Genomic DNA, 21936 nt, shown 5'->3' on the forward strand with positions numbered 1-21936 from the left:
CTATATAACTCCAAAGTCTATATTTTTATCCACTATGCTAATGGGATTCGTTTATCTGGTCCACTTCTTGTCCTTTTTTTTTTTCAAATGAGTAAGCTATTCCATTTTATGAAAGGAAGAACTGTGGACCAGAAATTATAAATGAATTGCCCAGGATGACGTGGTGATGCTCGTGGTGATGATAGGGGTAGGAGTAGAAGAAGCTAGAAAACACATTTTCTTCCTTTTATTGTGTGAGCTTTTTTCCCTTATCGCATTATTTCTAGTTTAGAAGACAAGACACCTCTCATTCTAGGAAACAATGAAAGGACTAGAAAAAGAAGTCTGCAGTTAATTGTGCGTTATTGAATTTCTGAATTCTGTGATACTGACAAATCAGATGATGGAGCCATTTTCTTTCCCAAAGATATTGGAGGTCATTAGCTATAGTTAGCCTGCCAACAGGCTTTGAGTGGGGAGTACATTGTATTCCTTCAGGATCTCCCAGGAGGATTGAAGAATATATTGAATATATAAAATAGAGAAGAGAAAATATTGAAAGAATATATACTACACACCTTGACCAGGGAACTTGGTTAGAGAATCTGGCTGCCACAAAAGGAGAGGTTTTCTATAACATTATTAAGTTGCTTCTGAGTCACTTCGAGGACCAAGGAGGAGAAGAAATGCAGAACCAATTGGCATCTTCCAGGATTTAACTGAGTGATGGTTCCAAGTCTAGAATAACTTTGGGAAGTCCTTGACCTTGAAGCAGGTTGTCTTCCTATTGTCAGTTGGAATTCCCGTGTGCAATAAACTCCCTTTCATCATCAGGTCAAGGTGAATAAATCAGAGGGATGGGACTAGTCTCTTGTTTCCAAGAGACTTAATTTTATTTTTGTTTGATATAGATAGCATATTTACATGCAAGAATGATCTGTTTTGTTGGCAGCATGTGGGCTATTTAGCATTATCATTTCTAAAAACCCTAGGAATTACTGTAAATCCCTGAGATTTTTGTTACATTCAGTAGTCACAGGCCTTCTGGTTATTCCTACCCTTTCTCAGTATCTTACAAATCTCCATAAAGTATCCTTTTTCATTTGTTTGCCTCTGTTCCCACAAAATTGGTGATAGCCCAAAGGTTTTATACAATTGTAACCATCATTTTATTTTCGGCCATTGTCCGTGCCACACCCCTTGAGGCTTATCACCGGATTTTCACTGCCCCCTTCCCATAAAAACCATATCCCTGCCTGCCCCATCATCCAGAAGCAGGCAGAACTGAAGAAGGACTAAGCTGGTGATGAGCGGCTTTAATAGAGGAATTTGAAGATCCTTAAGCCTCTTTCCTTTGTTTCCTGAGATTTCTAAGGCCAGACATCAGTCCTGGAGTGTGGTGGCCCTGGAAAGCCCTTCGGCTCTGGAGTAGGTCAGTTCTGGGTTGGAATCCTGTCTCTGCCGCTTACAGCCAGGTGATCTTTAGCAAATCTCTGTTTCCTTCTTTTTAAAGTGAGGATGATATTCATTTGTTGCTGCTGTCCGTTTTTATGACCACCTGGCCATTTGCCCCTGAATTCCTACACCTATTCTTTCATTTAGAGTTGTGCCCATTGCTTTTGACTTTGCCCTGTGATTTTGTAGATTGTTTTATTTTTAAAAATTTTTAAAAGATTTTATATATTTACCTGACACACACACACACACACACACACACACACACAGAGCGAGAGAGAGCGAGCACGCACAGTTAGGTAGAGCAGCAGGCAGAGAGGAGGGAGAAGCAGACTCTCCTATGAGCAGGGAGTTGGACATGGTGCTCAATCTCAGGACCCTGGGATCGTGACCTGAGCCAAAGGCAGATGCTTAACCAACTGAGCCATCCAGGCATCCCTGTAGATTGTTTTAATTTAGGCTTCAACTAATGGCTGTGCAGACCTTCCCTTGGTTTTGTCTGTAGAATGAAAACTCCACGAGGGCTAGAGCTGTGGTTATTTGTGCTTATCATCATATCGCCAGGCCCTAGGACCATATTTGGAACAAAGCAGGTGAACAATACATTTTAATGGGATGAATGAATGAATGAATGTACAGATTTCCTGATCTGGTGCCCAGATCAGTTCCTTTGACCTACTACTACACACAGCCTAATGTAAGAAATGATTATATCCTACAAGAACAGGCCCTATTCAGGCACTATCCTTTGAGGAGGGCTATTTGCCCACTTTGCCCAGAAGAGTATCCACAAATTTCAGTCAGTTCATTCAGGGTTGATCCTGAGTCATCCTGTACTTGAAGGGGTTAATAGGACTCTACAGGCTTATTTAAGTTGATAAGGATGACGAAAATGATTAGTGAAGCCAAAATAGACAAATGTTCTGAGTTCAGCCTTATGAAGCTTATACTCCTTTTACTGCAGTTATGGTATGTTAGCTATCTTTCTTCTTCTTCTTCCTTTCCTCTTCCTCCTCCTCCCCCTCCTTTTCCACCTCCTCCTCCTCCCCTTCTCCTCCTCTTCCTCCTCTTCCTTCTGATGGGAGGTCAGGAGTGGGGGAGGGACAGCCAATGTGGGGCTCTGTCTCACAGCCCTGCAACCATGACCTCAGACAAAATCAAGAGCCAGACACTTAACTGACTGAGCCACCCAGGCACCCTGCTATCTTTCTTTTTAATTCCCAATTGTACATTATGGGAAAAAGCTGTAGCTATATCTCCTGCCCTTGGGAAGCCATTCTTCTAGATCTGTTATAAACTTGTTACAAAATGCAGGTGTCCTGGAAGCAGTAGAATGACCATCTTGACTGAATGAAAAGATTTACTTCCAGGTGGAGTGTCATCTGAAAGAGTTTGCCCTGGTTTCTTGGGGGTTATCAATTCAGTGATTGCTTCCTTTGTGACACTAAATACATCTGGCTGCAGTGAGGCTAGAAGTAGCTTATTTCCTGTTGCAGTTGGATAAGGTGGGATTATGTCCACTCCTTTTTACGACCCAGAGGGCTGCCTGAAACTGCAGGGTAACTGAGGTAATGGCACATGTAAACTAGGGGAGGTGAGGGCTAAAAGAGTTTTTGATTGAGGTTACTCTTAGTAAAGAAGCCTTAGGCATATACAGTCCTATTAACTGCAATTTAGCCAAGACCTAAGCAGTGGTTAATTAAGGCAAACCCAGGGTCTATCCAGGAGCACAGTCTAGATAAGGCCTAGCTGGGGCTGAAACCCAATGAAGCCATGGCCCTGGCATAATTAGGCCTGGCCAGGGCACAGCCAGGTTCAAGGCCTAGTTAAGGCCTAGTCATCCCTATTGAGGGCTAGTCAGCCCAGTTAAGATGTAACCAGAGCCTAAGCCTACTTATGGCTTAGTTGCCCAGTTAAAGTCTAGATAACACAGTTAAGGCCTTGCCAGGGCCTAAACATAGTTAAGGTCTAGTCAGAGTCTGGTTAAGACGTAGCCAGGGCCCTAAATGTAGTTAATGACTAGTCAGAGTACAGTTAGACTCAGCCAAAGCGGGTGTAGCACCTATCAGAGTTTTCTTAAGGTTCTGCCAGGTCCTAAGCTTAGTGTATGTTTAGTCAGAGACCAGTTAAGCCCAAAATCTCCTTAAGTTTTAGTCAGAAACTACTTAAGGTAGATCCAGGCCCTAAGCTTATTAAATTCTAGTCAGAGCCTGGTTAAGGCTTGACCAGTATCTTGTTAAGGTATAGCTATAGGTGTAAGCCTAAATAAAAGCTAACTGACAGGGTTAAGATCCCATCAGGTATGATAAGGACAAGCCATAGTCTAAACCTAGTTTATGCTCAGTCAGAGACCAGTTAGGGCCAAAATCTACTTAAGTTTTAGTCAGAAACTACCTAAGGTGGATGCACGACCTACACTTATAAAACCTAGTCAGAGCCCTGTTAAGGCCTAGCCAGAGTCTTGCTAAAATATATCAAGGCCTATGCCTATTTAAAAGCTAACCAACATGGTTAAAATCTCATCAGAGTATTTTAAGGACTAGCCAAGTCCTAAGCCTAGTTTATGTTTAATCAGAGACCAGTTAGGGCCAAAATCTACTTAAGTTTCAGTTAGAAACTACTTGAGGTAGGTCTAGGACCTAAGCTTGTTAAATTCTAGTCAGAGTCTGGTTAATCTCTGGCCAATATCTCGTTAAGGTATGGCTAGGGCCTAGACTGGTTAAAAGCTAACCAACATGGTTTAGATCTCATCAGGGTTAGGGTTAGGGTTAGGGTCCAGGGCCTAAGCTTACTCAAAGCTAGTCAGAACCTAGTTAAGGCTTGGCTAGAGTCTTGTTAAGGTATTCCCAGAACCTTAACCTAGTTACAAGCTAGTCAGCCCAACTGAGGCCTAACTGGGGCTAAAGCCTAGTTCAGGCCTAGTCAGAGCCTAGTGAAAGTGTAGCCAGAACCTACGAGTCTAGTTAATGTATAGCAAGGGCCCGAGACTAGTTAAGGGATAGTTTGTCCAATTAAGACCTAATTAGTTAATTTAAGGCCCAGCTAGAGCCAAAGCCCTGTTAAGGCTTCATCACCCAGTTAAGGCATAGTCAGGGCTCAGCTAAGGCTTAGTCAGAGTTCAGTTCAGGCCTAGTCAGAGCCTGAGACTGCTTAAAGCTTATCTAGTTCATATAAGGTCTAACCAGGGTCTAAACATAGTTTTGGCCTCGCTAGAACCCATTTAAGCCCTAGCCAGGGTCAAAATGTAGTTAAGGTATAGTTGGAGTCTCAATAAGTCCTAGCTGTAGCCTAAATCTAGAGAACCCATAGTCAGAATCTAGTTAGGGGATATCAGGGTTCTAAGTCCAGTTAAGACTTAATCAACCCAGTTAAAGTCAGTCAGCTCAGTTAAGGCCTAATAAGTTCAGCTGAGTCCTGGTCAGGGCCCAAGACTAGTTAAGGTCTATTTGAATCCCAATTAAAGTCTAGCCATGGACTAAGCCTAGCCAGGACCCTAGGTCTAGAGAAGGTATAGATAGCCAGAGTCTCATTTAAGGTGTAACAAGGACCCAAGTCTGTTTAAGGTCTATTCAGCCCAGTTAAGGCCCAGAAGGGGCTAAACTTAGTTATGCCCTAGTCAGACTGTAGTTAAGTCCTAGCCAGAGCCTAAGACCAGTTAATGCCTGGTTAAAACCTAGTTAAGGTGAAGCCAGGGCCTTACATCTAGTTAAGTCTTCACATCTAGTTAAGGCCTCATCATCCCGGTTAAGGCCTGTTTAGGCCCTTCACTTTGTTAAGGACTAGTCAAGACTAGGCTAACCAGCTTATTCCAGTTTTCCCAAGACTTTCCATATTTAGCACTGAAAGTTCTGGGTCCTGGAGAATCCCTCGGTCCCTGGCAAACCAGACTGACTGGACACTCTAGTCAAGGCCTTTTAAAGAAAACTTTTCTTTGCCTTGGAGCTTAAAAAGCACATTTATAGTCTATAGTTTCTTTTATAGTTTATGAAACACGTTTTCAACATTATTTCATTGGATTATTATATCTATTTGAGATAGGTGTTACCATCCTCCCTGATGTGCAGATGAATAAACTCAGGTTTAGAGAGAAGTGCCTTCCTTAATGCCATATGGTCATTGTCAAAGGTAGAGTTTAAACCAAAATTCAGAATGTTTGAATTCAAAAGCCATGCTGTTATTTTTTAAGCTACAGTAAAGGGGCCTCTCCCCACAATTAAAAGTTGTCGAAATTACATAAGTAATACTTGCTCAAGGTCTTACCATCACCCTATTTTCAGACCAGGAAAAGTGTTACGGCATACTTAAGTGACCTGCTGAAGGTAAGAAAACTTTTCAACTTAAACTCAGGTTTCTTTGTCTCCAAATCCCTTATTTTTCCCCTTTGAAGAGAATCTCTTCCCTCCATCTTGCCTACTTGCTCAGTGTCATATACTTCAGTACATGTCTGTGTAGCTGAGACTGTTTCTGTGTCTGTAGCTTTCAGAGCTGTTTCCATGCATACGTTATCTGAAGTCCATCAGGCATTTGGTAGACTGCACTTGCGTTGACACTTCTGTTTGCAGCCTGAGGTTTATCTACTGGCCTGATGCTCGTTGTCTCATTAGGGGAAGTCTGTTGAGCCTGGCAGCAGAGCTGACTTGATACTAGAGTCAAACCTCAACCACTTGATTTTCTGTGATCAAAGGATGAAGACATTGAAGAAAAACCTGGTCTCCTTAGGAATTCTTGGGAGAGTTACTGGATACATCCATGTTATAATGACATTTGGGGGACCAGCGAAAGAAATCAGGCCTTCCTCTCTGTTACTGTGGATTCCATTGCCAGAAGGCACCAAGAACTTGGCTTGCCTTTTCCTGGCTGTGCCATTTCTTTTGCCTCCTGTAAGCTTACCAGGGGTGACAGGTGTCTCTGTTAAAAAGCCTGTATGTAAATATAGCTATATCTTCCACTATGTTATCCCGAGGACAAAATAGTTGCCACCCCTGCAGAATGTAGCAGCTTCTGGATTGGATGCCAATGGTAGCAATGTGCCAAGCATGAAGTATCCTGTTCCCCTTACCCCTGCCAAATAAACACCAGCTTCCTCTTCAGTGGTACATTTAAAGGGACGGTCTCCACTCTGCTCGTATGGCAGTGATAAAGGGGGAGAGGTTTCAGCACGGATAATCAGTGGCTCAAGTGGTGGCACAGTGGAGGAGACCATTAGGATGCACTTTAGGTAGTGCCTTCTTGGACTGCAATTTCCTGCTTTTTGCTGTTAGGTTGCTTTGGGGAACTGTTTGGTTCACTGTGTAATACAAGAGGAAGACAGAGCTGGTTGGGAAGAGGCGAATGATTTATTCCACTGAGCAGCTGGTAGATTCAAGCGTTGCTTTCTTTCTTGGAGAGGACGCCATGTGGGAATAACATTATTTTCTCTGACATGCACATGGTGACTCCCTGCATAAGCTTTAGATGACTTCATGTGTTTGTATTTCCATGAGCTGGTGAAGAACATTCAGCTTCAAGGCATCGGGTTAATGGCTTAAGCAGACCATATCTCTGTCCTAACAAAAGATCTGGAAGGCCTTGGCTTGAGGCCTGGGGACCTTGCTGTACAATGTTGGGGGCTATGGAAAAAGAGCACAGAACTAGTCTTCTGGTTCTACCACATTCCAGCTATGTGACTCTGGATAGATCATTTTGCCTCTCTGGGTGTCAGTTTTCCTAAATGTAAGATGAAGGTAAATGAACACTGTGTTGCCCTGTCCATAGTATATGGTAACTGTGAAGATCAAATGAGATACAATGTGAAAACAGTAGAAAAAGTATAAAGTCTTATAAAAAATGTGAGGAATTATTAGTTCTATTATTCATTCAACAAATAGTTATTGAGTACCCACTGTGCATGCTTAAATGAAACAGAGATCACTATCTTGTTGTTTACCTTCTGAAGGGGGGAGCCATAAAACAAATAATAATCATAATAAATAAGTAAACTATACAATATATATAGAAGGTGACCAGTTCTAAGAAAAAGGAAAAGGTAGAGCAGAATAGATAAGGAATAAGGAAGGCTCAGGAGTGCCAGGTGGGGAGGGGGAAGTTAAGTTTTCAAAAGGATGGTACGCGTAGCTCTCATTGAGAAGGAGAGATGTAAGCAAAGAGTTTGAAGGAGGTGAGGAGTTTAGCCATTCAGATATTGAGCAAAGAACATTCCAGGCAGAAGTAATAGCCAGTGTAAAGGGCGTACAGAGGAAGTGTTCCTGGTGAGTTTGGGGAATGGCAAAGTGGCCACAGTGGGCTGGAATGGAGGGAGGGGTAAAGAAGTAGAAATGAAGTTATAGACTATATTGTGTAGGCCATTATGAGGATCTGGGCTTTACTCTGAAGGACATGCAGAACTATTAAAGGAGGAGATATGGTCTGACTTTTATTTTATTTTATTTTATTATTTTATTTTTGAGAGAGAGCGCTTGGGGGGGAGCAGAGGGAGGAGAGAGAGAAATTTAAGTAGGCTCCACACCCAGTGCAGAGCCCAACTCAGGGCTCAATCTTATGACCCTGGGCCGAAATCAAGAGTTGGATGCTTAATTCTGACTTACATTTTAAAGGGCTCACTTGGGCCATTGTATTACGAAGACACTGGGGTAAGGCAAAGGGAATCCTGTGAGGAGGCTGTTGAAATAATCAGGGTGAGAGGTAGATGCTGGTGGCTCACAATGACAAGTTATTAGTTTTGAATGTATTTTGAAGGCAGAGCCAAAAGGATATCGGCTGTGGATTGTGGGGAAAAGAAAAAAGTCAAAGATAAACTCAAGATTTTTTTGAGTAGTGAGAAAGCTAGAGTTGTCATCTACCGAGCTAGAGAAGGGTGTAGGTAGAGTAAGTTTTGGAGGGTAGACCAAGGATCCAGTTTTGGATATACTGAGTTTCAGATATCACAGGTCAGCATGAAAGCAATTAGATAAACAAGGATGAAATTCTGGAGGAAGGTCTGAATTAGCTAAATAAACTGGGGAGTCATCTGTGTTATAGGTATTATTTTCAGCCTGCAGATCACTAAGGAAGTAATTATAGGTGGAACAGAGGAGGACCTGGGGAGTGATCAATCATGTCAAGTGTGGAGGCCACTGGGGACTTGGGCAAGGGTACTTAAGTGGAGTCACCATTACATTTCATTAAAAGTGTGTGTTTTATCTGTTTTTAAAGATTTTATTTGAGAGACAGAGTAAGCAGGAGAGAAAGCACATGAGCAGGCAGGGGGCAGAGGGAGAAGGAGAAGCAAACTTCCCTGCTGAGTAGGGAGTCCGATGTGGGGCTTGATCCCAGGACCCTGGGATCATGACCTGAGCCGAAGGCAGATGCTTAACCAACTGAGCCACCTGTGCCCCAAAATGTGTTTTAGAACAGAAATATTTAACCTGGTAATATCAGCCATGAGGTAGAGAGATTTTGTTCTCATAGAGCAAAACTGTCTTGAGATTCCCCTGCCTCTAGCTAATATTTAAAAAAGAAAACTGAAGAATCCTGAATACTGAATCTTGAAAGGACAACTCCATTTGAGGGCTCTTGCCAGACCAAAGAACTGGGACCCTGATGTGCTTTTCTGAGCCCCAAGCATATAGGTAATGGGATGAGCTCTTCACCCATGTTTAAATTGCTAACCTTTGGCCCCTTTATGAACCTTGAGAGGTAGAGGAATGAAATCTTCAGAGGGAAAGGAAACAATAAATTCATGTCCAAGGGCAAAGCATTTTTCTGTATAGGATATTAAGAAATGTTTTCTGTGCCTCCCTTTTTCCAGTTTATTCTGATTGTATTTATCTCAGAGGTCCAAAATGGAGAAGTCTTATTTTTTATTTCCATGGAGCAACATATAGTCGTTGGGTGATTTTAATGTTCATATAGGTTTTTGGTATCTTTCCTTCTTACTAGAATGTTCCGACTATAGGTACACTCTGGGAACAACAGGATGAGGACAATGAGATGGTTATCCTCAAGGAGACTTGTGGCCTATGAGTCACTTGGTAAGACATATACGATGGCCATATGCTGTTCTCAATGCCATCTTAACAGTTTTTTATTCTGTTGGTGATTAAGAGTGGCCCAGAATATTACTAGGGGACCACAGTGTAAGGGACAGCACAGAGGGTGGAGAGGCCAAAGAATCAGATTCTCACTCTTGCTCTGCTACTAACCAGCTGTGTAATCCCAGCAAGACCCTTATCTGTGTTGGGTCTTCACTTCCTCCATCATAAAAAAGGAATAATCATTTTGCACTGGATGTTATCAGGATAAATAAGTTAATGTATATGAAGGTACTTGAGGATATAATTAGCAGAGGACAGAAACTATGAAATATGGGTGAACTACTAAGGGAGGGTATGGAATCTTATTTTGAGATCATTAAAAACAGAAGCACTTCTCCTTTGGTGGATAAGTAGTAAGTACATTTGCAGACAGAAGGAAGAACTATACGGCCTCTGATCTTTGTTCCAGGTGGAAAAAGAAACAAACTGGTTCTCTCCTGGCAAGCTGGCATTTGGCACAGAAACAGAGAGGAGGCCACGACTGGTGCTCAGTCTTGCTCTTGTCAAATTTCTGAGATGTATTCGTGAAACTCAGGGTGAAATCCAGGCTAGGATGGTGGAGAATAAAAAGTATAGAAAGATCTATGTATAATGCTCCTTTTCTTACCTAAACAATTCACGCAGGAAGATCTCGAAGTCTGGGCTCGGTTCAGGTGAAGTCATGCTAGACACAGGGTAATGGCCTTCATTATCTTGCCTCAATGACTTTGCCAATTACTTTCCAAGTAAATGTTTCCAAGGAATAAGCTAGTTAATGCTTTGAAAGATCCATTGTCATAAGACCAAGCAGAGGGCCGTTTCCACACAGCTGGTTCTACTGGAGGAATAGCCAATGAGCAGTCTTGATGTGTAGCCAGCTTCTCCCTGCCAGAACTAGGAGCCAAAGTGAGTGTGTGCTTCAAAAGCAAGGAGTTAGGCTTGGAAGATCCACTAATCCTCAAGGAGCCTTCCCTGATTGGCCTCAGGTCTTCTGAATGGGTGACCTGTGAGCAAGAGTCACAAGATAGTCCTGCTCCCTCATACCTTTATCCAAGTTCAGAGTCATGTTAGTTCTGTGAGATAAATTGTTATCTCTGGTTCTTCCTTTCAGTTTCTGTAGTATCTGCAGCTACCTCCCCTTCTACCTTCAGGGGGTCACTAGTCAGTACCTGGGATACACCACACACCGTTTTGCAGATCCCAGAATTTCTCCAGAACAATTACATTAGCTAACATTTATTAAGAGCTTCCTTTATACCAGGCACCTTTCTAAACTCATTGTGTATATTAACTCATGTTGTTCTCACTACTGTTATTACCTTCATTTTGCAGATGAGAAACTGAGGCAGAGTAGCCTTACAACCACAGTAAGGCAGTACTCTAGTACCCTACCTTCTACCTGGAAGGTAGTAAGTGGAAAAGTTGAGATTCAAACACAGATCTCTTTGACACAGAGCCTACCCTTACAACCACTAGCATCATGTGACTGTTTCTCCCAAAGAAAATATACAAACAATGGTGACTTGCCTTTTTCCTTCTCAGAAAGCTGAGAGAAGATGTGAAAATAGAATCTCTTTTCCTGTTACTTCCAAGTTTTGTTCTTATTTCCCTTATTTTAGACCCTGTCCTCTGCACTGGTAATATTTAAAAGCCAAGAATCTTTCTAGAAGTAGTATAGCTCTGAAGCCAAGATTTAGGGACAATTCTATGCTAGGTCCCCCCAAGTCAAGATGGGGAGCTGTTCTCCTGTTTGAACAGTTTTGAGGAAATTCTTTGTCTGTCTAGGAAAATAACCAAGAGATACATTTTCAAAAGCGGTTGTTTTTCTCCAGTGACTAAGTTGGTTTTCAGAAGGGTAAGCAAGAATTTGTGATTCTCTCTGCAGCAGTGAACAAATTTGGAGGAGGAGGAAAGAAATTCAGTACAATTCAGTTTAAATTGACCATAAGGACGTTTCCTACTCCCTCTCTTTCCAGTTTCTGTTTTGAATTTTTCATATATTTTCAAGAAGGGACCATGTTTAGCTCTTCAGCTGCACAATTCTTTCCTTTCTCTCTTGATAAATTAAAGATGGCTCATGGGGATTTTAAATGTCAGATCCTATAACAGGCAAATGCCTTATTGCACACAGCTTTTTTTTTTTTTAAAGGCAAAGGTTTGTCACTTTAAAAGAAGAGTTTAAAGGGTAAACACTGTTGTGCTCATTGGAACCCCCCAGAGAGCACCAGCTATGTCAAAATTATAAAATTTGTCAGGGTGCCTGGGTGGCTCAGTCAGTGAAGTGTCTGACTCTCGATTTCGGCTCAGGTCATGATCTTAGGGTCATGAGATCGAGCCCTGTGTCAAGCTATGCACCGGGCATGGAGCCTGCTTGTCCCTCTTCCTCTGTTCCGTTCCCAGCTCCTGCTCTCTCTGTCAAATAAATAAATAAATAAATAAATAAATAAATAAAATCTTTTTAAAAATTTTAAGATTTGGCCTTTGGGAACAAGGACCTCTTGATGTTTTCCTCAGGGGTGGGGACAGCAATGAAAAGTAATGTCTGGATATCTGCGTGTGTTTTTTTTTAAATCTGTATTGAATGCATGTATTCAAATGGTACTGCAGCACCGGAGAAGAGAGCATTATGAAAAAATTTAATGTTTGTAGATAGGAACCTGGCACCTATACTCACCAAAGGTGCATTTTAATCTCGCCACATAAGTGCCTCTGTTCCCCTTGGATATGAACTAATTTACCTTGCCTGATGCAGAGAAGCTTATCGACTATAAACATAGACCCAGAAGATTTGGGATTCCTTTGCTCCTTTTCCATCCTACTGTTAGACACTTATTGCCAGTTTGCTAGTTATAAGCATCACAAAGTAGTGGGGTAGGACTATCAGTTAAAAGAAAATCGATGACTCTTGATTAGTTGTGCTGACAAAAATGTCCTAAGAGTGAGATTAATAAAAACCTGTGGGGTTAAAGACCCTAGTTATCAGATGGCCAGCTTGCTCTCTGTGCCAGCTGTGTTTCTGAGCTACTTGTAAGATGTGAGTCATCTCATCTTGTGTCAGGGTATAACTATATCTAGCTATAAGGCTCTCTTGCTTTACTTAGCACATGAGCCAAATGGACTCTGCTCTGTACCTTCAGATGTCATTCCATTGTCATTGGCTGTGATGACTGGTTTGCTAAACACCGACAAGACTCTCATCACCGTCTTGCTGTCCTTACTGGTTTTACCAGGATAGAGACCCAAAGTTAAAAGTGAAACATTTTTTTCCGAGATATAGCACACATACAGTGAAGCACACAAATTTTAAGGGTACAACTGAATTTTTTAACACATATGTAATCATATTATGATGTAGAAGCTTTCTAGCACCCCAGAAAGCTTTTTCATATCCCTTGCCAGTCAATAACTCCTACCCAAAGGTAACCACTTCATTCACTTCCATTCCATAGACTTGTTTACTTGTTTTAAAATTTCATGTAAATGGAATTATACAATATGTGCTTTTATGCATCTGGTTTCTTTTAACATTCTTGTACATTTTTTTGGGAGGGACATTTGTACATTTTTCTTTTGGATATTTAGGAATAGAATGGCAGGGTCATGGGATAGAGGTGTGTTTGGTTTTAGTAGATACTGTCAGAAGGTTTCCTTTTTTTTTTTTATTCATTTGACAGACAGATCACAAGCAGGCAGAGAGGCAGGCAGAGAGAGACAGGAGGAGGAGGCAGGCTCCCCACTGAGCAGAGAGCCCAATGCGGGACCCGATCCCAGGACCCCGAGACCATGACCCGAGCTGAAGGCAGAGGCCTCAACCACTGAGCCACCCAGGCGCCCAGAAGGTTTCCTTTTTAAAAAGATATTTATTTATTCATCAGAGAGAGATTTAGAGAGAGTATGTGTACATGCAGAGGGAGCAGCAGGCAGAAAGAGAAGCAGGCTCCCTGCTGAGCAACGAGCCTGCTGCAGGATTCCATCCCAGGACCCCGGGATCATGACCTGAGTCTAAGGCAGATGCTTAACCAACTGAGCCACCCAGGCATCTCTGTCAAACAGTTTTCTAAAGTACATATACCAGTTAACACTTCACCAACAATGTATGAGCGTTCCAGTTTCTCCATATTCTTCTCCACGCTTGGTACTGTCAGGTTTTTTTCCATTTTAGCTATTCTTTGGTGGGGTTTTGTTTGTCTTATGGTGGTTTTAATTTGCGTTTTTCTGATGTGCAGTAATGAAACCTACTCATATGCTTGTAGGCCATTTGGATGTTCTCATCTGTGAAGTGCCATTTAATTCTTGTAAACTTTTTTTTGTTTTTTTAAAAATTGAATTCTCTTTTTCTTACTGATTTGAAAGACTGTAAATTATGTATATACTGGATACAAGTCCTTCGTTAGATATACACATACATACTGTGAATATATTTTTCTAGTCTGTGGTTGGCCTTTTCACCCTCTTAAGGGGTCTTTTAATAAATGGAAATTATTTATTTTTATGAAGTCCAGTTTATCAGTCTTCTTTCATAGTTAATATTTTTTGTGTCAAATAAGAAGGTCAAGATAATATTTGCCTATGGTTTGCTGTTGGAGATTTATTGTTTTATCATTCATATTAGGTCTATGACCCATTTACAATTATTATTATTAATTTTGGTATGTGATATGAGATAAGGTCATGGTTCTGTTGATTTGTTTGTCCTTGTGCCTGTACCACACTGTCAAAATTACATAGCTCTAAATTACATAGCTAGCCTTCATATCTGGCAGTATATATCTCCCAGTTTTGTTTTTCAAGATGTTTTGGCTATACTGAGTCCTTTGAAAACCCTTGTATGTTTTAGAATCACGTTGTCCAAAGTGCCCTTTGGGGATAGTTTTGAGTTTATTAACTCATTAGCAACCCCACAGCCTCCCAGCTACAAAATCTAGGTACCATTTTGAAGGAGGGACTGGTAGTGTGTTTGTGGCAGTTCCCTTTCCTCTAATGAGAATTTGTCTTGGAATACCATAAGACTGTGGGCAATTTCACTCAGTTTTTCCATGCTTAGTAAGGAGCCTTGAGCTCAGCTGATTTCAGATGAAGAAAACTAATCCTGAATTTCAGGGTTCTCAGATTTCCAATCCATTACACCAACCTCAAATGTTACCGAGATTTCTCCTTTTCCACAGTAGCGTCCTTCTGCCTTGGCGCCAAACTTCGTCTTCAGCTTGTGCCCAGAAAGAGCAAATGTTTCATGAAAAAAGCTCAGGATGACCAGTTCAGTTAGAAAAGGCTCTGTGCTGTCAGAAATTTTCGTTCATCTTGTTCCACAGATCAGGAATATCTTTACATATTGATTTTGCAGTTTATCCTTCTTTTTGTTTTTTAGTTTGTGACAGGAGCGTTCACATTCCCGCTTGAAAGTGAAAGTCCAGAAAATATTCACGGGTTGGAACCTTGACTTTCTCATCCATCTCAGCTCTATCACAGGTGAGTAGTTTGAGCGTTTGGGCCAACTCAGTAGGTCAGTGGAAGGGCAGTTAAAATGGCCACAGCATTTCTTTCACAGATGATGAGGATCCCTGAGGGCACTGATCAGGTTGTCTCCATCCCTCTGCCTTAGGGCTCACAGTCAACTTGGAATTCAGCCAGTTTCCAGGGAAGGCAAATGGGACTAACATTCTCAGTTCTATCCCTGCTCAGAATGAGATGTTGGCCCTGGTCTTAACAAGGCAGATTTTGCTCTATGTAGGCACCTGAATTGGTGCCCTCTGGCATAGGACTTTAGGAGTCAGACTTGGGCTGACTTTTGGTTCTGCATCTTTACTTGACCACGTGACTGTGGGCAACTTTGTTAATTTCTCTGATTCTCAATTCTCCTATCTATAACTTCATAGGGTTACTGTGAGGAATAGACGTCCTAATGTAAGACAAGTGGATTTCCCAGAGACCTAGGTCTACACATGTGAATGTTTATTATAATAATTATTTTTGGGCATGTCATCTCATCTCATATATGGTTCTTGAGACTGGGATTATGCTTGGTTACAGTTTTGGAAGGAATAAAATTTACATGCAATGAGATGTACACATCTTATGAGTACTATTTAATGAGTTTTGACAAATGTGTATTCATATTCCTTTGTAACCCAAAATTCTATCTAAAATATAATCATCATATTATTATATATCATATATTATATAAGAAACTTATATCATATATATATTATATGAATATTATATATATTATACATATAATATATATGTACCATATATATTATAAAAGAAAGTTCTCTTATGTCTTTTCCCAATCAGTTCTCCCCTAGATGCAACCACTTTTCTGATTTATTTTCCATCATAGGTCATTTTGCATTTTTTAGAATTGCATATGAATGGAATCCTACAGTAGGTATTCTCTCATGTCTGGCTTCTTCGTTAAGTATAATGTTTTTGATATTCGTTCATGCTCTGGTCCCTATCAGTAGTGGCTTTCTTTTTCTTGCTGATTAGTATTACATTGTATGAATATACCACATTTTCTTTATCTATTCTCCTTTTGATTGAACTGGGCTCTTTCTTTTTTTTTTTCTTCTGTTACGCATAAAGGTGCTATAACCATTCTTCTAAAAGTCTTTATGTGAATTTCATTTCTCTTGGTTAAATACCTCAGAGTGAAATTGCTGGAAATCAAGGTAGGTGCTTGCTTAGTTTTGTAAGAAACTGCCAGACATTTTCAAAGGGTTGTACCATTTTATATCCCACCAGCAATGTGTGAGAATTCTGGTTTCTCCACAGTTTTGTCAGCATCTGGTGTTGTCAGTCTTTAATTTTAACTAGTTTAGTTAGTAGTCTTATTGTGATGTTAATTTGTATCTCTTTGATGACTAATGATGTTGAATATGTTTTCATGTGCTTATTAACTATTTATTTTTCTTCCTTTGTGAAATGTCTGTCCAGATCTTCTGCCTATTTTTAATTGGTTTATCTTTTTATTACTGAGGTGTAGGGGCACTATTTTTTAATTGAGGTGTCATTGACATAGAACAGTATATTAGTTTCAGGTATATGACAGAATGATTTGATCTTTGTGTATATTGCAAAATGATCACAAGAATAAATGTCATTAACATCCATTAACATACATAGTTAGAAAACATTTTTTCTTGCTATGATAATTTTTGAGATTTACTCTCTTAGTAACTTTCAAATATGCAGTACAGTATTACTCACTGTAGTCACCATGCTGTATGCTACATCCCCATAACTTACTTATTTTATAATAGAAAGTTTGTACATTCTGACTCCATTCACCCACTTCACCCACTGCCCACCTCCCAGTAGAAGCTCTTTGTATATTCTGACAAGTTCCTTGTCAGATGTATGTTTTGTGAATATTTTCTCTCGGTTTGTGGACTGCTGCTCATTTTATTTACCATGGTTTTGGTGAACTGGCTTAACTTTGTACTCCATGCTATGCCTATTCACAGCAGCAACCTGATAATATTTTCTGAAGGAAAAAGCCAAAAGTTGTCCTCTAGCCTATAGGTATCATAATGCAAAAATGCACTGCATGCATAACAAGAAAGGATGGCTAGGGGAGCTGTTTTAGGTTGGAGGGTGAGAAATCGGAGATGATATTTAAACTGAGACCAGAATGACAAGAAGCCATTTTTTTCCCCTGGGAAAAGGGATCCCAGGTAGAGGGAACAGCTAATAGAAGGGCCCTTAATGAATCCTTAAACATTGTGGGTGGAAATATAAATTGGTGTAGCCACTATGGAAAACAGTATGGAGCTTCCTCAAAAAATAAAATATAGATCTACGATATAATATAGTGATTCTACATCTGAGTATTTATCTGAAGAAAAAAACACTAATTTGAAAAGATACACATACCCCATGTTCATTATATAATAGCCAAGGTATGGAAGCAATTTCTGTGTCTATCAGTGGGTGAATGGAAAAGAAGATGTGGTTTATATACACAGCAGAATATTACTCAGCCCTAAAAAGAGATATCTTGCTACTTGCAACAATATGGATGAATCTAGAGAGGGTATTATGCTAAGTGAAATAAGTTGGGCAAAGAAAGACAAATACGATATGATTTCACTTATATGTGAGACCTAAACAACAAACCAAATGAATAAAGAAAACAAAATAAAACTCATAGATAAAGAGAACAGGTTGGTGGTTATCAGAGCAGAAGAGCATTGTGTTGTGCGCAAAAAAGCGTGAAGGGGGTTAGCTGCATGGTGATGGAGGGCAACTAGATTTATTGTGGTGATCACTTTTAACATATGCAAATATTAAATTATTATGTCATATGCCTGAAACTAATTTAATGCTATATACTGATAAAAAAAGAAATAATAATAAAAACAAAGACTTAAGAGATATTTTTTTTAAATGGCCCTTAACATAAGTTGGGGGTAGGCACAAGCTATCCAGCATATCCCTTTTAGGCAAACTAAGTTGTCAGAGATTACTTGCTTTAAAAAATTATCACAACTGGAATAAGCTGATGCTATAGTCTTACTCTTTCTTAGTACTGCAGTACTTAGCAGTTTCTTAACACCCTTCTTGTCTTCCCCAACACCCCAGGTCCTAGGTTCCAAGATGCTCTGAGGCTAGGAATTTTGGATTAGTTAACACAATGGTCAACAGGGTTAAGGCTAAGTCTGGTATTTTTTTTCCCTCAAAGGTGACCAAGTGATTGAAGAAATAAATCAAGGTTTGCATAAGTAAAAAGCAATTACACTTATCTTTATAAAACAGCAAACTATGAAATGTTCCACCCCTCTGCTTTGTACATTCAGATTGTATAATGTAAAACTTTTTCAATACAATATCAATTCAATAAGTGGAATATAATTTATTTTTGAAATTCTCCCCAGTTTAGGGAGAGATAGAAGAAAAGATGGTGGGAAGGGATAGTGGAAGATGGAGATAGAGAGAGAGTCAAATAGAATGAAACACATAGATGAATAAATGGATGTCTATTGAGCAAGAAGAGGAATAACAGAGTCCTCGAGGGAGGTAGAGATGCTGAGAACACAAAACAAAACAAAACAAAACACCTAGGTGAAGGAGAAGCCAGAAGTTAAATCAGTTTTGTGTGAGTGTATTTCTCTTGTGCCCTTGCGCAATAGGTACTGTAGTAGACTATTGCTTCCTTTGAAAAATGTGATGGTACTCTCTAGTAATATATAACACACACTTTTCTTCTGTGTTTCCTTTCTGATCCATACTCTACATTAATACCAAATTCCTCTCATAATTTCTTTCCATTATTTCTTTCCACCAGACTGCTTTTTCCTCTAGTCAAAATGCAGAGATTTTTTAAGCTAATAAAATAACCTCCACTGCCCATTCTCCTACATTTCAGATGAAAAGTTACCTATACAACCATAATCATGCCTTCTGGTCATCATGGTTGTGACTCTTCTTGGGGCAAACTTCACGTCTGCTGTCAGGGTTTTGGACCAAAAAAAAAGTGTGGTTCTAAAAGAACTTATGTTAAGTGAAGATAGTATATAACTGAGTGGGTCAAAGCAGGTCCCGTGGAGACCAGCAAGTGCCATGTGAAAATCACAGATCATCTGGGCAATCTTTCTGTACTCCAATAAATGTCTAAGGAGTACAGTTAGTCAGAGATAGTGCCTTTGGTTTGCTGGGCCCCACTCTGGTCAGAACTGCTGTAAATAGGGCATTGATAAATTTGGCAATATCCTAAAGGAGTGAGGTGGGTGGCTGCTTCCTAATACTTTCCACTAGGAAAAGCTCAACTGAGGCTAGAGAAAAAAAAACCAGCCCCATTTGTAGGACTGGTGGCTAGAAATTCAATGTGTATATGTACCTAAGGAAATAATTGGTCAAAGGTATATATAGCTAAACTGATCAGCCATGGACTGAAGATGTATGCCATAACAAATGGAACATTACAGACTGGACTATTGCAGGAAAAATAATCTGGTGAAGGGAGATAAGAAAAGAAATTGTTGAAAGAATTTCAGCAATTCATATAGGACATGTACCAACACATCAGAACAGGAAGACACAATAATCTGTTTAGAGTAAAAGAGGAGACAATCTGACCCCTAAAACTAATGTGGACTCTGCAGTCCTGGGGACTCCCAAGTCCCAAATCACCTCCCTTGTCAGTTCAATTTAAGGTCACAGAATGCGCCCATGAAGCCTTATGGCGTTTGGACATGAATATTCCTAGGTAAGCAGAGGGGGAAGAGTAGGGGGAAAAATATATGAAGCAAACAAACAAGTGAGTAAGCAATATGAGACATGTCAAATTACTAACAAACTCATTTTTTTTTCTTTTTTTAAAATATTTTATTTATTTGTCAGAGAGTGAGAGTACACAAGCAGGGGAGCAGCAGGCAGAGGGTGAGGCAGGCTCACCCCTGAGCAAGGACCAACCCCCCCTGCAATGCAGGACTCAGTCCCAATACCCTGGGATCATGACCTGAGCCAAAGGCTGATGCTTAACTGACTGAGCCACCCAGGGGTCCCAACAAACTCATTTCTAAGAGGAGTGGGGCATGTTAAACCAGACCAGTGTATGAAGTAGATGATACAGGGCCAAACTTTAGATGTTTAAACAAAGAATATTGCCTTATAGAAGTATAAATTTCCTTGCCTTAAAAAAGTATAAATTTCTTCAAGAAGAGGGTTTGCAGAGCATACCAGGCATGCAGATGAGAATGATATGTTCATGCCTTTAGACAAAATTGAAGGAACTGGTTGCTAGATACACAGTATTGGCAGTAATAGGAAATGACCAAGGAACTAATTTTACAACAGATGTTGTCCAAAATTTGGCAAAAGACATAGACTGTGGAACTTTGATTTCACAAATTCCCCAGGCTGCAGGGCCAGTTGGAAACCTTAAGAATTGAAGACTAAAAACACAAAGAATTTAACAGCACCAGGTATAAATGGCAATGCAGTAAAGGTGCTAAAAAAGACAGAATTAATTGAGAGACTCTGAATGAGTGTAACTTCTTCAATAGAGATGTTCAAGAAAGATGGGCAAAAAAAATCTACGCTTACTTTGTTCTCAAATCTTATAAGAAGAGATCACGATGAGAAGTATGAAGGAAAGAGAGTATGAGTAGTAGATCCTTATAAGGCCATCAAAAAGGAGGATCCATAGCTAGGGATACTCTTTCAACCTTATCCTATAGCCAGAACCTGTAGGATGGATAAAGACTCAAGAATACTAATCTTTATGTTTCTCTTTTCTATTATTAGATCTGCTTTGCTGTTTTCTTTTGGTGGTGGCAGTCTCTCTGGTGGTCATTATAATTGCAGTTTACTGCCAACAAAAACAAGAGCGCCATATGTAAGTTTTCTGGGAGGTTCACCAACTTTATCAAAAAGTGCTATAGGACTACTGGTCTTACTCTGTACTTGATCATATTAACAGCCTCATTTCTCAACCAAACCAACCATAGAACCATTACCAGCCCCACAGGATCCATTATCACCTAGAGGCCATTTGCTACAGCTTTCAGTAATATTTATCTACTCAGGAGATCACTGAGGCATGGAGTCCACATCAATCCCCGTGCTGGTTGCTGGACTTGTTGATTGTGTAGCCCAGTTAATAAGAATAGCTGAAGAGCTTTTACAGCTGATTTCACAGGAACAAGTTCCTTGTGTAGAGCAGAATGATAGAGCAGAAGAGATAGAAGTGGATGCATCTTCTCCTGAGGAGGCTTCGCTCCCAGACCTTGCTGATTTCTCAGACTTAGAGTCAATACTTATACCAAGAGAAGACGAAGACCTAGTCCTTGACATAGATCAAGCAATGGTAGACATAGAAGACTTATATGAAGATGTACTCTCCAGTATAAATGATGACCTAAGAAGTGGTTAAAACCCAAATTTGCCCCCAGCAGCATGTGAGAACTGATAGTTTTTCTGTTTTAAATAGATTCTGATTTTTCTGAGTGTTAACAATGTTTTCTCCTAGTTCTGTACATTTTCCTTACTAACACCTTATAGAACAAGTTAATACTAGATTTACTTCCAGTAGAAGCTGGTTTCTTTTCTTCTTTATATTTCTTTTAAAAGCTTTTAGTTCTGTACATTTTCCTAACACCTTATAGAACAACTTAATACTAGATTTACTTCCAGTAGAAGCTGGTCTCTTTTCTTCTTTATATTTCTTTTAAAAGCTGTGACTTTAGCCTTTCTCTACCTGTTCTTGTTCTTCTGTTGGGTTTTCTAATAACAGAAGCAAATGATACCAAAAAAAAAACTCCTCACCTAACAACGGAGTTAAGACCTCATGGACTCTATCATGGATTGGAACCCAATGTCATTGTTCTGCAAGTGGAAACCAAAAAGGGAATATTCCCCAAGATGGTATTATAATGAACACATCACGTTGACAGGACAGCATTGGGACACTTTTACTTGAAAATATAGAACTCCTCACTAGGCCTTTAGGGAG

The 21936-nt window shown here is 40.1% G+C and overlaps 2 protein-coding genes and 1 long non-coding RNA gene across 4 annotated transcripts in view; 2 read left to right on the top strand and 1 right to left on the bottom strand.

Moving 5' to 3' along the window:
- The window catches only part of TRPC5 (transient receptor potential cation channel subfamily C member 5), a 249785-nt gene that overhangs the window by 72107 nt on the left and 155742 nt on the right, over nt 1–21936 (bottom strand). The window lies entirely within an intron of this gene.
- LOC116854874 lies at nt 1264–20814 on the top strand. Of its 2 annotated transcripts, none has more exons than XR_004380236.1 (3): nt 1264–1454; nt 14851–14951; nt 20730–20814. It is a non-coding gene; the product is annotated as an uncharacterized LOC116854874 (long non-coding RNA). The 2 variants fall into 2 exon arrangements; XR_004380235.1 differs by having other exon boundaries at nt 1264–1411.
- On the top strand, nt 20870–21570 carry TRPC5OS (TRPC5 opposite strand). The gene has a single exon (XM_032837093.1). It carries the CDS (start codon nt 21025–21027, stop codon nt 21355–21357), a length of 333 nt encoding a protein of 110 aa, XP_032692984.1. The 5' UTR covers nt 20870–21024; the 3' UTR covers nt 21358–21570.

Source organism: Lontra canadensis, unplaced genomic scaffold (assembly GCF_010015895.1).
Source record: "Lontra canadensis isolate GAN:19392208 unplaced genomic scaffold, GSC_riverotter_1.0 scaffold96, whole genome shotgun sequence".
Classification (NCBI taxonomy): Eukaryota; Metazoa; Chordata; class Mammalia; order Carnivora; family Mustelidae; genus Lontra; species Lontra canadensis.

Excerpts from the sequence above, each read along its gene's own strand:
- TRPC5OS (XM_032837093.1), top strand. The coding sequence starts at position 21,025 with ATGGAGTCCACATCAATCCCCGTGCTGGTTGCTGGACTTGTTGATTGT.